Raw genomic sequence first — 17,015 nt, 5'->3', positions numbered from 1 at the left:
ATTCTTTGTTATTACATAACCAAATCATGGACTGGTCACGTATTTTTCTGATGACATACTTTCCACCAGTAGTATCAAAGTAAAAAAAGATTCCCTACAACTGATGTAGAAAAGCACAAATTAATATTATCTAAGTTATACAATATTATTATTTGTTTTGTTAAACATTTCCCAAGGACATTCTAGTGCACATCTGTGAATTTTTAGACTTCTGCCTTTCACCACTTCTAATTCCTCTTTTGTTGGTCACACTCTTCAGGTACCTCTTCCCTCTGTTCTTTCAGTGACAGTCAGTTTCAAAGATTAAAGAATTCCAAGGCTAACAGCTATAAATTACCAGAAGACTACTGTACTTAAAAGAAAATTCTTGTTTCAGAGAAAGCTTAAAGTGATCAAAAGAATTTGGTAAGTTCCCAAAGGCAGTGCCATCCAGTCTCCACTTCCTCTTCAAGGCTGGGCCAATACTATTTTCGGTGCCTGTTCAGGATACCCATACTGGTCATACATCCAACTGTACAGCATCCTCTGGACAAAAAGCTCTCTTTGTCCATATGGCATTTCTTTTGTGGATAATAGTTGTGCTGAATTTTTATTATTTCTTATTTTTATAAGTTGTTTATTATAATTATGAATTATTATGATTTTAAAATCATAAAATTTTTAAATGACAATCAAGTCAAATAAGCCTGAAAGGGAAGAATGCTTCTCACAATGATTGAATCCTCTTGCAGAGCCTAAGAGCTAACTGTCCATACTCTCTTCATTTAAGAATAATCCATAGTGAGTTGAAGTTATACACTATCACAGAACTACAAACACAGGGCGGGGAAAGGAAGGCTTTTCAGAACTCCGGACATTGTGTGAACATCACTATTTTAACTATTTAAAGTTATCCTTGACAACACCTTAATCTCCCCCAGGGGCAAAGTTTTATAAAAAGAGAAATCTGGATTTTAGTCCTTGAAAGTAAAGTTCTGTGACCAGCAGGATGATTTTTATCAATCTGATAGACTCGGCCCTCTTTAACAATGAGATGAACCAAATCAGCTCCAATAGAGCAGTAATGAACTGAACCAGCTACACCCAGCGAAAGAACTCTGGAAGATGACTATGAACCTACACAGAATTCCCAATCCCTCTATCTTTGCCCATCTGCATTTCTGATTTCCTTCACAGGCTAATTGCACACTATTTCAAAGTCCAATTCTTTTTGTAGAGCAATATAACTGTATGGACATGTATACATACATTGTATTCAACTTACACTTTAACATATTTAACATGTATTGGTCAACCTGCCATCAGGGGGAAGGGATGGGGGGAAGGAGGGGAAAAGTTGGAACAAAAGGTTTTGCAATTATCAATGCTGAAAAATTACCCATGCATATATCTTGTAAATAAAAAGCTATTTTTAAAATTTTTTTTTAAATTTTTAAAAAGAAAGTAAAGTTCTGGTCCTTATCCAAGGGGAAAAAAGGGAGAAGGGGGAGGAGAGAAGAACAATTAAAGACATCAAAGTAGTAAATGAAATTTCCTTGAATGTAGTTAAGACAAATATCAAGAGAGTGAAATTTTTTAGGGTCTAACTGCAAATTTTAGGGGAGCAAACTCAATCTCGTTTCAGATGACAATCTCTTTGTCATCAAAGTATTCAACACATAAAGACTTCAGGCAACAACTGCTGAAGAATTTAAATGATCATATTAAAAGTTAATGCCTAATGTAAATGTGGAAATATGTTTAAAAGAACTACACATGTTTAACCTATATTAGATTACTTACTGTTGGGGGGGAGGAAAAAGGGAGAGATGAGGGAGGGATAAAAATTTTGAACCAAATGTTTTCCAAGGGTGAATGTTAAAAACTATCTTTGAATGTATTTTGAAAATAAAAAGCTAGTTTTATTTTTTAAAGTTAATGCTTGGTTTTTATTTGAAAGCAAAATTAAAATTTTTGTTATAAGAACTCATAATGGTCTAACTAAACCTGAAGAATGCCTTAAATTGGCTGATTCAAATCAACAAAATGCTAATTTTCTAGCTATCTATCAATTTAATGACACAGCTCCAACCAAGTCTGCTCTTATATTTAAATGATCAACTGAAGAGTAAAAACAAAGGGGAATTGTAGTTGGTAAAACAGTGGGAGAGGGAAAGAGCAATGAACTAGGAATTAGCCTTAGGATCAGATATGAAAAGGGAACTAGTAGAATCATTTAGTTTAAATCTCTCAATTTATGAATAAGGAAACTAAGTTTAGAAGAAGAAAAGGAACTTGCTTAGAGTCACAGAGAGCTGAGATCCCCTGACTCCAAGCACAGGCCTCTATCCTACTCAGTATAAGATAAAGTGGGGCTAAGAGAAACAGTTGGAGAGCCAGGATCTTAACTCCAATTTCTTCACTGGAAGTCTGGGGCTCTTTCCATAATACCAAATTAAGGGACCTAGGTCCTGGTTAAGGCAGGTATGAATCCTAAGCAAATAAACTCTAACGAAAGATGTACAGAAATATATTTATAACTCTTTTCTAAGGTGGCAAAAAATGGTAATCTGAGGGGAAACTCAACAACTGGACAATAGCTGAAAAAGTTATGATATATAAATGTGGTGGAATACTATGCATTTAAGAAAAACTTAGGAACACTTGTGAAAATTGATGCCAAGTGAACTTATATAATATTATAAAGACAATCAACTTTGAAAGATTTAGGAACTTTGATTAGCATAATGTTCACAAATACAAGGAACTGCTAATGAAACATGCAGCCTACCTCCTGATAGAGGTGACTTAAAATGCACAATGAAACAATATGCATATATCATTTGTTATTACAGCTCAGCTGTATCTGACTCTCTGACTCTCCATAACCCCATTTGAGGTTTTCTTAGTAAAGATATTAGAGTGGTTTGCCATTTCCTTCTCCAGCTCATTTTACAGATGAGGAAACTGAAGTAAACATGATTAAATCACTTGTCCAAGATCAGAGGTAGGAAATGTCTGAGGGTGCATTTGAACTCAGGTCTTCTTGACTCTAGGCTTAGTACTCCATCCACTGCACCACCTAGCTATCCTATATATGCCTGTCTGTCTCTCTTTTATGTTTATATATACATATGTACTCGTGTGTATATATATGAAATACTGTACATATATTACATATGTATTTTATATATAACATCTATAGTTTATGTATTTTATGTATAAACACATATATACATATTTGTATATGTATAAAAACACAAAAATATTCTTTTGGATATGGAGAATGCAAAAATTTGTTTCGCTTGATTACATGTTTATAATAAGGATTTTATTTTTCTCTTGTTCTCAACTGATGGTGTTGGGAGGAAAGAAAAGGAAGATTTTTGTTGTCTTAAAAAAAATAATTTTAAAAAAGTTTTCTCACCAATAGTTTCCTACAAAGATGAAATTAGATGTGTGTCTAACTAGTGGATTAGGGGGCTACAGACTTAATACCCATGATACAACTGCAGAATCTGGAGCCATTTTAATAAAAACAATTAATAATAATCCATTTTACATTCATTAAGAATGAATTGCCATCTACAGAAGTATTCTACAGGAGATAATTAAAAATTACTTAAAACAATGAGCAAAAGGCAGAGTTGCAAAAATGCAAGTTTAAGATTGCTGCAGAGAACATCTTAATCAGAAGTCTGCAAAAGTGAAATGTCTCTTAGCAGGTAGCAAGTTGCCTAATTCACTGGAAAAGAATAATGTTTCATTCAGTTCTGACTTAACTAGACACTACTGAGGTCCCTCTGATTCTATAAGATCAAATGGTTTTCCAAAGGAGAGAAAATATAAGTAATAAATTAGGTCCTAATTAATTGTAACAAGTATTGTTAATTAATTGTAACAAGGATGAAAATTGAGCATAAGAAGTAAGAATGAGCTTATTTAGTGTTGATCAAGGGAGAAAACTAACTGGTAGAAGGAATTACAGGGGAAAGTACATCTGAATTGCTGGGTCTGAATCTTGCTTGCCACCTATGTGATCTTGGGCAAGTCATTTTTCTTTGGCCCCCATTTTCTACATCTGTAACAGGAGTTGTAGGATGGGGTTTGGATTAGATAACATCTAAAATGTCTTTGAGCTCTAATAGCAACTAATCGCTGAGTAAAGCTGTATTATTAGCTATAACATTCAACTTCTCATAATTTCTGCTCTGGAGGAAAAACACTGACAATCCCCCAGGCATATCAAAGCTTTTATATTTTACAAGTATTTATTAAGCCTCTACAATAGTCTAATAGTGCCAAATGATGAAGATAAAATTCTCATATTCTAAAAATGACTTGTCCAAATATTCCACAAGCTATCTGTGTCTCAATAAGTCCATGCCTAACAAACAATTTCTATTTAGCTTGATACTGGTCTTCTTCATTCCCATCACTGGAAAGTTCCAATATCTAAGGAACCAAATCTTAGGAGCTTTAAGACTAAAAATAAGAGACATGAACATAATTACAAAAAATTATATTAAAAGATCTCTCTCACTGCTCCCATCTTTTCAGAGATACTCTTACTATTCCTGCCTCTGAGTTTCCCAATTCTTTCAGGTCTCCTTAGTCCAGCCTCTCCAATTTAGCCTACTGTCTCCTTAGAGGGAAGATGAAGCAAACAGAAAAAAGAAAAAACAGATTCCTAGGGCCAATCTCATCTCGGTTCCCTTATTATCATTTTGGTAGTATTTGAACAACTTGGCTTTTACCACTAATTGAATCCTCCATTTATCGCTCTCAAAATTTGAAGTCTTGAGATTCAGGACTAAGACCAAAGAAAGGACCATAAAATTGTGTAATCCTTTGAACCAACAATACCACTATTGGGTCTGTATCCCAAAGAGATCAAAGGAAAAAGAAAAGGACCAGCATGTACAAAATATTTATAGCAGCTTTTTGTGATGCAAAATGAAGTGACTAGAAACAGGAGATGACCACTGTACACAGGAATAGCAATACTGTAACAATGATCCATTGTGAAAGTTATAGTACTCTAATCAATACAGTGATCCAAAATAATTCCAAAAGACTCAAGAAGAAAAATGCTATCTATATCCAGAGAGAACTGATTTAATTCAAAGTACCAATTAAAGCATACTTTTTTCATTTATTTTTCTTGCCTTTTTTTTTTTTTTTGGCAACATAGCCAACATGCAATTTCACATACATGATATCATATTCCTTGCATTCTTGATGAGACAGAAAGTCTGGAGAAAGAGAATTGGAAATTCAACATTTTTTAAAATGAATGTTAAATATGATTTTTAAGAGTTGAATTATATGGGGCAGCTAGGTGGCGCAGTGGATAGAGCACCAGCCTTGAATTCAGGAGGACCCCAGTTCAAATCTGATCCAGACACTTAACATTTCCTAGCTGTGTGACCCTAGGCAAGTCACTTAACCCCAGCCTCAGGGGGGAAAAAAAAAAAAAAGAGTTGAATTATATTGTATAAATCTGAATCTTCTACCAAATGACAAAAATGCTCACTATTTGACCCTACTCTTTCTAATCGTATGTTTATAGTGCAAACTACACTGACTTTTGATATAGTATCTTGATTTAAATTCCTGGTCTAATTGTGACCAAGTCACTTCACCTCTTTTGGTCAGTTTCCTCATTTGAAAAGAAAAGAGATGAACTAAATGATCTTCCACTCAAAATGCTTACTATCTTATTCTATCTTATTTCCACTTCAGCTTATTACAAACTTTGCCATCCACTGGGGCTGACCTCCTCAATGAACCATGCCTACACAGACTTCCCAAAGCTCCTCCTACCATTCCTTTGCCTGTGATGCTCTCCCAGCCTGAAATACCAATTTGAGGGAGTCTAGAGCAGAAAATAAAGACCCAAACTGGGAGGTGGAAGATCCAGACCAGAGAATAGCTCTGCCACTCAATCAACAAGTGACTAACAAAGCAAAATCACCTAACTTATTATGTGTACCTCAGTTTTCTCATTGATAAAATTACTTATAACAATTCTCTTTGTATCAATTCACAAAATAGATGTGACGATCAAAGGAGAAAGTGTGTAAAGTATTCAGTAAATGTGACCCCTTTACTCCTCCTTTTTCTATTATCTAAGACTCATCATTTTTTTAAATGCTTCTTAAATTCATCCTTTCAACTTCATTTTACTCCCAATATCTTAATTCAAGTCATTAATAATAATATTGCCAGACGAAAGAATGATTTTGATATGCCATTTCCCAGTTCAAGAATTTAAAATTCTTTAATATTCACTCAATCAATAAAACTCTAAGACCTTTCAAGGTCTTCTATAATCTGACCCTATCCTACCTAACCAATTACTCAACCTTATTTCTCACTATTCCTAATCCATTCCCTGTCCAGTGAAAATCAAGATCATTCTTATTCTCTTAACATTTGGAATGTCCATTTACCTCCCCTTTGTCCAAATTCAATCCATAATCTCTCCTTCAAAATAAACCTTTATTAAATCCTTCCATTAAAAAAAAAAAAAAATACTACCACTTATATAGCACTTCCTGCATACAATCACTTAATCCTCATAATCTTGGGAGGCACATAGCCCCATTTTACCAATGAGGAAAGAAGCAAATGAAAATGAAATGACTTCCCCAGGCTCACAGAGCCAGTAAAAGTCTGATACTGGATGTGAACTCAAGTTTTCTTAATTCCAGGTCTAGGCTCTAACCTCTGTACCATTTAGCCTATACTGATTATATGATAATGCTAGAGAGACACAGAAAGACCAAAAATAAATAAGTAAATCCCAATCTCCTCTATTGAACTATTCTAAACTGCATACCAATTCCTATGGATTGTTCTATCCTGGGAACTTATACAGCACTTGTCTGCACCACACAATTTAGTTATTAGTTATTAACTATCTTCTCTCATTTTTCCCTTTAATGAATGTGTCAGTCATTTTTCTGCAGAAAGATCATAAAATCTTTGAGGGCATTCAGTCAATAAGCATTTATGAAGTACCTACTATGTGCTAGTGATACAAAAATGAGTGACAAAAATGCACGCCTTGAAGTAGCTGACAATCTAATGAGAAAAACAACAAGCAAGCATAGGGACAAATAAGATTTATAGAGGATAAATGAAAATAATTAACAGAAAGTAAGTGTCAGAGGTAAGAGAGATTAGGAAAGAGCAGGATCTATATTTTATGCTTTTAAAGAATATTTTCAACAGTAGCATCTGGTTAAGGCATAAATATACAGCAATTGTTCCAAGAAGATTAAGTGATGGTCTGATTCATGATTTCAAAAGTCTACTTTATATAGAAAGAAAATATACATTTCAACATAAATTTTAGAAATATTTAGGTTTTCAATTACAATTGTTTAGTAATGAAGCAGCCATCTACACCCAGAGAGAGAATTGTGGGAAGTGAGTGTGGTTCACAACATAGCATTTTCACTCTTTTTGTTGTTTGCTTGCATTTTACTTTGCTTCTCTTTTTTTTCCCCTAGTTTGATTTGATTTTTCTTGTGCGGCAAGATAATTGTTTAAATATATATGCATATATTGGATTTAACATATATTCCTATCATGTTTAACATATATTGGACAACTTGCCATCTAGGGGAAGGTGCGGGGAGAGGAAAAATTGGAACACAAGGTTTTGCAAAGACTAATGATGAAAAATTGTCCACACTATGTTTTGAAAAATAAAAAACTTTAATAAAGAAAAAAGGAGGAAAGATTTAGGTTTTAATATATTATTTGAAATACTTTTTAAATATCAAAGTAAAAAGAAAAACTAGGCAGCCTTCCAGTATGTTAAATGTCTACTATGGAAAATTTAAGGTCAAACATGGTCATCAATTTTGCATGGAATGAAATACTTGGCAAAAGTGGTGATCTGTGAAGTAAAGGATATGTCCTTACACTACTGAAATCACAGATGCCTAAAGTTCCATCCAGGTAAGCTTATATTATTCCACACTTTTCTTTTCCTTGCAAAAGTAATCTATAGTCAAGTCAGTGTTTCCACTACTCTTTCTTCCCTAACTCTAAACACCTTTTCTGACCTCATTATTCAAATGAAACCTCTCTTCAAAATTATCAATGACGATGAAATCAGGAAATACAATGGCATTTTATTAAGTCTTCATGATTTCTCTTCAGCATTTATCTGACATTGTTAATCACTTTCTTCCTCTTCTCTAGCTTTTTGTGACACTGCTCTCTCCAGGTTCCCATTCTACCTGTCTGACTACTCCATCTCCTTTGCTAATTACTTATCTAGGTCATGTCCACTATCTATGGGCATCCCCCAAGGCTCTATACAGGGTGTCCCAAAAATCTTAGTGTAGTTTTAAGCTTTAACTTCAAAAACATGGAGGCGCAGTGGGTAGAGCACCAGCTCTGGTTCAGGAGAACTTGAGTTTGGCAGGACACTTTCTCAAACAGAATCAGCAGAGGTCTTCTTGCCAAAACTGTTAAAGGGTCAATGCATGACAGGATGGCAAAGTGCCATATTTTATTAAAATTTAAAATTATATTTTATAATGTATAAATCATTATTACAATTATTACTTATGTAAAGGAAACTTATTAAAAAAAATGTTTAAGTTTGTAGCATTCATAGTTTTGCCACCTCAGTCAGCTGATCTGTCTCCATTAAACATACTCTTACAGAATCATGTCAAAACTGTCATTCTGCATCAATATCTCATCTTCTGGGGGGGCAGCTAGGGGGCGCAGTGGATAGAGCACCAGCCCTGAATTCAGGAGGAAGTGAGTTGAAATATGATCACAGACCCTTAACACTTCCTAGTTGTGTGACCCTGGGCAAGTTCCTTAACCCCAGCCTCAGGGAAAAAAAACAAAAACAAAAACAAAAACAAATGTTATCTTTTCAGTCATTTAGTAGCATCTGAGGAAAGTAAGTCTAAAAATCAACTGGAACAACTGATATATTGCACCAGACAGTGACAATGTTGAATTTTAATTAGAACACTGTTTTGAAATTTTGATTAAAGCTTTAAAATATTATTTTTCATAAGTAGGAGCATTAGTACTTCTAAAAGTTAGCTTAATACCCAGAGAAGGAACACTGGGAAATGAGTGTAAACTGTTTGCATTTTTGTTTTTCTTCCTAGGTTATATTTTTACCTTCTGAATCCAATTCTCCCTTTGCAACAAGAAATTCGGTTCTGCACACATATATTGTATCTAGGATATACTATAAATATCTAACATGTATGGGACTGCCTGCCATCTAGGGAAGGGGGTGTAAGGAAGGAGGGGAAAATTCGGAACAGAAGTGAGTGCAAAAGATAATGTTATAAAAAATTATCCATGCATTATGTACTGTCAAAAAAATTATAATTATAAAATTAATAAAATAAAAAAATAAAAAGATTTTTTTTTTTTAATTTTAAAAATAAAAGTTAGCTTAAATTTGCACCAAGAGTTTTGGAATACTCTGCTCATCTCACTAATAGTAATTGTATCAATTCTAGGCACATGATTCTTCATAGCACTTCAGTCTCACATTTACATTTTGGTCACCTCTCACACTGGCTATCCCAGAAACATCCCAAACCACCATATCCAAAACAAAACTTATTATCTCTCACCCTTTAAAAAAATCCCCCAATTCCAGGGCATTAGGAGACTCCCCAGCTATTCAGGTTCACAAGTTCAGTGTCATCCTCAATTCCTTATTCACATATTCAATCCATTGCCAAATTTGTCCTTTATATTTGACCTAAAATCAACAAGCATTTATTTAGTGCTTAATGATCCTATGAATCCTTCCTTGCCCAGACAGCCCTCTCCCTTTCCCTAACAAAAATGACAGATCAGCTTCTGTACAATTAGTCATCAGGTTAGTTACAGTATTAGACATTAAGAAACATAACAGTATTTTGCTTGTTAAGGACCTTAAATTCTAAGGAGAATTTCATAAGAAAGAGGATAAGAGAAGATAAAATTTATATATACAGATAAAGGAAAAAGATACAAAATAAATGTGCAAATATTTGCCTGGAAAGGGCCTAACGCTTTAGAGGAAATCAGAAAAGGCTTCTTGAAGAAAGAGTATTAGAAATAAATCTTGAAGGGACATAAGGAATTTAAAAGGCAGAAAAAAGAAAGAGAAAATTCTAGGCTCGGTGACTGCTTGGTAAAGACATAGAATCAGGAGATGAAATGTCATGTATAGGGGACATCAACAAGTGAATCTGGCTAGAGCTTGGAATATATGAGAAGGAACAATGTGTGACCAGCCTGAAAAGACAGGTTGTAGCCAGACTATAAAGGGTTCTTTTATTTGCCAAATAGAAGGGTTTGTTTTTTATCCTACAGGCAATAGAGACAGTAAAGCTTCTTGATCAAAGAGTAGCATGATCAGGCCTATAATTCAGGAATATAATTTTGGCAGCTGTTAGAAGATGGTTTAGATAAGGGAGATATAGAGATAAGGAGTTCAATTAGAAGGCTAATACAAATAGTGCAAAAAGAAAAAAAATCTTTTAACTTGTCCACTTATTTAGCCTCTTAGCTATGCATACAAAGGCCATTAGACTGGTTTCATTTCTTTCCCTCTTTCTCCAAAGGACGATGCATTTTCAGGAAGACAAAACAGGAATGATGCACATTCTACAGACAAGAAAACTGAAGCTTGGGATGATTAAATGATGTGCTCAGGATCTCACAACCACTAAGTGTTGGAGCCAAGAAACAATGACAGCTTTCCTGACACCAACTACAATGCTTTTCCCACTATATCATCTTGTTTCTTAACAAAAATTCTCTCAAATCTGTGTTTCTATATGATGGTATATACTAGGAATTATTGTCTCACAATTCCCAGTTTTCAAACTATATTCTAATCCCTTCATTCTAAATCCACACTCAATGCTTCTCTCACTCATGCCCTTCTCTCCACTCACACATCAGTTTCAGGCAAATCCTTCTCACCTTTGAGGGAACTATTACAAAAACCTTCTTATTCATCTCCTAGCCTTAGACTAATACCTCTCCAAATACTTCCCAACTCAATTTATATTCTACACAGCTGTCAAAGTGCTCTTCCTAAAACACAACACTATGTTTCCCACCACACTTCACAAGTCCTAGTGGCTCCCTATTACCCCAAGATCATATATAAAAACTCCAGTTTGTCATTTGTCACCTTTTACATTGTCTCCCTTTTCCTGCTCTACTATGCAAGACCTCCTTCCCCAGTCTCACTAGCAGCCCTCCATGCTTAGAACATATTCTCCCCATCTTATCTTTGCCTCTGGGAATCACTGGTTCCCCTCAAGACTTGGCTTTCTCTAGGAAGTCTTTCCTGGTCCTCCAAAAGGCAGAACCAGTTTTTTTTTTTAATTTGTACATAATTATACACCAGCATGTTGTCAACTGATTAGATAAATCCAGAGGTTAGGTACCTTTTTTCTTTTGTCTTTGCCCCCAACAACTATCATAGTGCCTGGAAAAAGAAGAGATTATTTTTTAATTAAGTGAAGGGGACAAGTTTATTGAAGGTAATATAGCAATCCTAGTCAGTGATTAATACTCATTCTCCCTTTATGATACTATAAGAATAAGTAACCTTAATATAAATTTTAAAACTAGTCCATTAAAAATGACCTTACATTATCTAGTCCATTAGATTTTAGGGTCTTTAACAGTCAGAACTGTCACTGTTCTACAAAGCATCAATCACTATACTGTGCACACTCAAAGAGTAACTAAATACAACTGATTTAGGATCTAAACATAGAATAGAGATGGCACTAGGGTTGAAGGAATTCCTCCAATAAAGAACTTTATAGTTTCCCCATAATGACAAAAGCATAACAAGCCCTTAGGTCCCTACAAGGTTAAGATATCCTAACAATATGAACTGGGATAGATGTTTTCATAGTAGTAGTGACAAAGAGGCAGATGTCTATCTGTGAGAACAGCAAGATGGCATAATTTGAGGCATCTTAGTCTGTAAACTGACACTGAGATCAATAGTACTATCCCATCCAGAGTCAGAAGCTTCACTTCCCTTTATCTTGTTAGCTGACTAACATAAAGGATGAAATGTAAGAAAGCAGTTTTAAAGTTTAACCTAGGTGATATACAGCAAAGATGCCCTTTAGATCAAAAGCCAAAGTACTATTTATCAGTAAGTCAGATACATAATTATAGGATCCTTTTGAATAGAAAATGATCATGAGACTCAGGTTTCAAGAAATCTAAGAGGTTTTTCATAATTGAAATATTTGTTAGCAACTAAAGTGAAATAATCTACATTTTCCCCTCTTTTTCCATTAGGTCTATAACTTTCTGATCTTTCTTGAGTGTGAACTGAAGTTACCATCAAGCATTTATTACAGTAACACCTTTTATCTAAAGCTCTCAAAGTGTTATACCACATTCACTAGTCTTTCATGTCTTGTGAAACAGGAGAGGAACATTAAGTAAGGCTATTAAGTGATATGCCTTAAGTCACATTAAGGCATCTGATTCTAAAATAAAGATTTCCTTTATTCCCAGGCCAGGCCAGTACTCTAGCAAAAAGATAGCACATCATTCCAAGAAGCAATCCTTGGAGAAATCAATAGAGTTAAAGATTATTTTAGAAAAAGGAAAGGTTGGCATGAAAATATTGAAAAGAATAAAATACTATGATTCAAGAAATATGTATAAAACAAAAGCTGTTAAATTTAACTATCAAAATGAAATATGAACCAAAAAAAAAAAAAAAAAATCACAATTTTGCCTACATCTGGAGAACAAAAGGTACCTTAAAGTCTTCATGATCATCCACTTTATACCGACAGTGCTCCATGGAATAAGTACTTTACTGCTTGTTAATACACACTTATTTTCAGCATAAGATAAAGTTGCAGGTAGAAGAAAATCGAAGATTCAGTGGAAAGGGGCTTTGACAAGAACTAAAGCATGGGATTGTATAAGAGGAAAAGAGCAAATAAGCAGTTATGGGGGGAAGGGAGAAGACAAGGAAATATTGTGAAGTTAACTCTTATCTCTTTCACAACTCAATTTTCCCTCCAATTTTAAATGGATTTTCCCACCTCTACCTTGACTAATATCAATTCTGTATCTCTGTCAGCCTTCCAGTTTAAGCTGGCCTTCAGGGTCTTGGTCAAGTCTCACCTTCCTACTCAGAATACCACCTTCATTAATACCTAACAATGTTTGCCATATAGCAAACACTTAGTACTTAGTTATCATTACTGATGTGCATATTTAATCTTCCATCTATAAAGGAAGCTTCTTAAGGAATATACATAAGCAGCTCTTTTTGTAGTGGCTAGAAACTGGAAGATGAATGGATGTCCATCAGTTGGAGAATGGTTGGGTAAATTACGGTATATGAAGGTTATGGAATATTATTGCTCTGTAAGAAATGACCAGCAGGAGGAATACAGAGAGGCTTGGAGAGACTTACATCAACTGATGCTGAGTGAAATGAGCAGGACCAGGAGATCATTATACACTTCAACAAGGATACTGTATGAGGATGTATTCTGATGGAAGTGGAAATCTTCAACATAGAGAAGATCCAACTCACTTCTAGCTAATCAATGATGGACAGAAATGACTACACCCAGAGAAGGAACACTGGGAAGTGAATGTAAACTGTTAGCACTACTGTCTATCTACCCAGGTTACTTATACCTTCGGAAGCTAATAATTAATGTGCAACAAGAAAATGGTATTTACACACATATATTGTATCTAGGTTTTATTGTAACACATATAAAATGTATGGGATTGCCTGTCATGGGGGGAGGGAGTGGAGGGAGGGAGGGGATAATTTGGAAAAATGAATATATTACTCATGCATATATACTGTCAAAAAAAATGTATAATTAGGAATTTACATAAAAGAATTTCCGAACAATCCTGAGTTATCTAAAAATAAAAATGTTGCCTTTAAATGCAGGGATTTCTCAATCTATGAAAGTGTTCACAACCATTTGCTAAAGATATTACAGAGGATATTAATGCAACAGGCAGGGGACTGGACAATATGACTTTTCAGGCTTCTAATGGCTATTATTCTATTATATTATTCTGCATTTTGGGTCTTTTGTGTTACTCTCTCACAACCCCATATCACAACAGGCATAAGCATCTACAGAAATAAGAAAGAAAAACTGGCCATACGAATTAGAATTTAAAAGATCTAATCTAATGTTAGAGGGAGAAAATGTCCTAAAGATCCTTTACTACAATCTTTAAATCTATTACGTGTGAACATTTAGGCCATTTGGGGTGACTTTAGAGCAGTTCTTAATTCTCAGTTCACTATTCTTTCTATGACCTCTTCTGTTTATGTTAAAGTGGCTCAAAACTAGGCAAATAACAACCAACCAATCAGGATATAAGGTCAAAGACCTTTATGTTAAAAAAAAAAAAAAAAAAAAAAAAAAAAAAGCAGACATTATGTCCAAAGAAGTCATTTTAGACCCGGATCATCATTTGTTCAAGTCGGAAAAGTAAAGCTTCATCCTGCACTGCAAACTTCGGCACTTGAGTTTGAGAGCAGAAGCTCCTTCCGACAATGCAGACTGCAGCCCCTCCACCGCTCGGGCAGGGGTCGCCAAGTTCATCACTCGGGAGCCCCGCTGATACGAGACTCTGCAAACCCAGCCCTGCCGGCCCTCGGAGGCCGGGCTGGAAGCCTCTCCGACCTTTTGGGGCCTGCGAGAGCGAGAGTCCCCAGCCTCAGCCTTCAAGTCACCTCCATGTCACAATGAGGCACGAAAACAGGCTCGGACGGCGGGGGGCTCCCACAGCAGCCGGGCCGGCTTCGGGTCGCTCGAGCTCGCGTCTCCACGGAAAGGCGGCGAGGGCCCGTACCGGACAGACTGGGGATGGCCCCGGTGACGGCGGGGGACGGGGGCTCCAGCCCCGGGCAGAATGAATGGTTCCATTCCCCGCCCCTGCCGCCGTTCTCACACGCGCACATACTCAGGTTGATACAACTACTGCCTCCCCCCCTCTGAGCAGTCCTCAGCTCGCATTCCTCCTCGGGGGGCCTGGATCCTCCTCCTCCTCCCGCTTCCTCTTCCTCTTCCTCCTCCCTCCCTCCCCCAGCGCCCAGGATGACATGTCACGTTGGTCGGGCCTGAAAGGAATCTCCAAGCGCTCGGCCACCACTCCGCTCCCCGGGCTCCTGTTCCCAGAGTCTGTCACCTCCGGGGGGAAGGGCCCAAGCCGGTCCCGAAAGGGTCACCGCAGCCTGCCGGCCCGCGCCCCAGACACTTCCCCAGAGACGGCCCCGGCCTGCTCTGCGCTCCCGCCCCGGCCCTGCCCGGCTCAGGACGGAGCCCAGGCCCTCCGCCTCAGCCGGCCCGGTCTTGCGCGAACCTCGCGCGTCCCGGGGCCCGCCCCTGCCGCCCCCCCGCCCCGTACCTGCTGGGAGAGCGGAATGAGCGGAGCCGCCATCTTCGCCCCGCTCCGGCACCGACCGACCTACGGCGGGGAGGGGAGGGGCCAGCAGGAGCCGGGACTCCGTGCACGCGCGGCGTTACGCTACGCAACGCGGCGCAGTCCGAGCCCCGCCCCAAGAGCGCAGGTGGGGCGGGAGGAGGGGGAGGGTCCGAGTCGGGGCCGCGGTCCAGCGACGCAGCCCCACTGGAAGGCGAAGGGGCGTGCCTGAGAGAACGGAGGAGGGGCGCCTCCCAACCCCCCTCCCCCATCTTCGTCCCCACCCCTCTCCCTCCGTTTATCCACAATCCTCCCACTAGACTATGTAGATTCCCCAACTGGATATGAACAAACGGTGAAGAAATTAAAACTGTCAATAGTCATATGAGAAACTGCTCTAAATCTCTTTTAATTAGAGAAATGCGAATTAAAACAACTCTGAGGTACTCACCTACTACCTCGCAGATTGGCTAACATGACAGAAAAAGGAGACGATAAATGCCGAAGAAAAGGAGGGGAAATTGGGACGCTGGTGCATTGTTGGTAGATTTGTGAATTATCCAACTATTCTGGGAAGCAAGTTGGAGCTATGACCAAAACCGTACATCCCCATGATTCAGCACTACCACTGCTGGGTCTGTATCCCAGAGAGATCATAAAAAAAAAAAAAAAGACCAGCGTGAACAAAAGTATAACAGCTCTTTTTGTAGTGGCTAAGAACTGGAAATTGAGTGAATGTCCATCAGTTGGGGCTAAGCAAGCTGTGGTATAAGAATGTAATTGACTTTTTTTTTTCCTGAGGCTGGGATTAAGTGACTTGCCCAGGGTCACACAGCTAGGAAGTGTTAAGTGTCTGAGACAGACATTGAACTCGGGTCCTTCTGAATTCAAGGCTGGTGCTCTCTCCACTGCGCCACCTAGCTGCCCCTGGAACACTTATTTTCTATAAGAAATGAGGAGGAGGCTGATTTCAGAAAGGCCTCAAAAGATTTACATGAACTGATGCTGAGTGAAGTGAGCAGAACCAGGAAAACCTTGTACACAAATCACAGCAACATTGTGTGATGATCAGCTATGATGAACTTGGCCCTTCTCAGCCATGTGAAACTCCAAGACAATTCCAAAAGACTCAATACGGAAAATGCCATCGACATCCAGAGAAAGAACTATGGAGTCCGAATGCAGATTGAGGCATACTAATTTCACTTTTTTGGTTTTCTTTCTCATGCTTTTTATTCTGATTCTTCTTTCACAACATGACTGGAAATATGATTATTATGATTTTATATATAGCCTCAGATTGCTTGCTGTCTTGGAGAGGTGGGAGAAGAGAGAAGAATGAAGGGAGAAAAATTTGAAACTCAAAATCTTATCAAAGTGAATGTTGAAACTCTTTACATGTGATTTAGGAAAATAAAAAATCAAGTGCAAAAACAAAAACAAAAAGAGAATACTTGTAGAACTCCATATTGAATTGTTTAAAAAAAAAAAGTCTCTGTGCTGCAGAGGATTTGGAAGCAGAAAAAAATGGGCTTAGATCTGGACTGAGTAGCTGTAACTTTGTGACTCTGAGCAAG

General features: G+C 37.4%; 1 protein-coding gene across 8 annotated transcripts in view; it reads right to left on the bottom strand.

Annotated features, from left to right (window-relative positions):
- EPS15L1 (epidermal growth factor receptor pathway substrate 15 like 1) overlaps positions 1–15,555 on the bottom strand; it is a 111,479-nt gene extending 95,924 nt beyond the window's left edge. For 6 of the 8 annotated variants that reach the window (XR_012488570.1, XM_074306081.1, XM_074306118.1 and 3 more), the window contains exon 1: positions 15,424–15,554. Coding sequence is in view for 7 of the 8 variants with exons in the window: in XM_074306081.1 (XP_074162182.1) it covers positions 15,424–15,456 (33 nt within the window). In the remaining variant the exon portion in view is untranslated. Of the gene's footprint in view, positions 1–15,423 lie in introns of all 8 variants that reach the window. The other 2 variants (XM_074306090.1, XM_074306107.1) reach the window with 1 other exon arrangement.
- Positions 15,556–17,015: the final 1,460 nt, after the last annotated feature.

The sequence above is a fragment of the Sminthopsis crassicaudata genome, chromosome 1 (genome assembly GCF_048593235.1).
Source record: "Sminthopsis crassicaudata isolate SCR6 chromosome 1, ASM4859323v1, whole genome shotgun sequence".
In the NCBI taxonomy this organism is placed as follows: domain Eukaryota; kingdom Metazoa; phylum Chordata; class Mammalia; order Dasyuromorphia; family Dasyuridae; genus Sminthopsis; species Sminthopsis crassicaudata.
The sequence above is the reverse complement of the archived record's forward strand: the minus strand, read 5'-3'. Positions and strand labels throughout refer to the sequence as shown.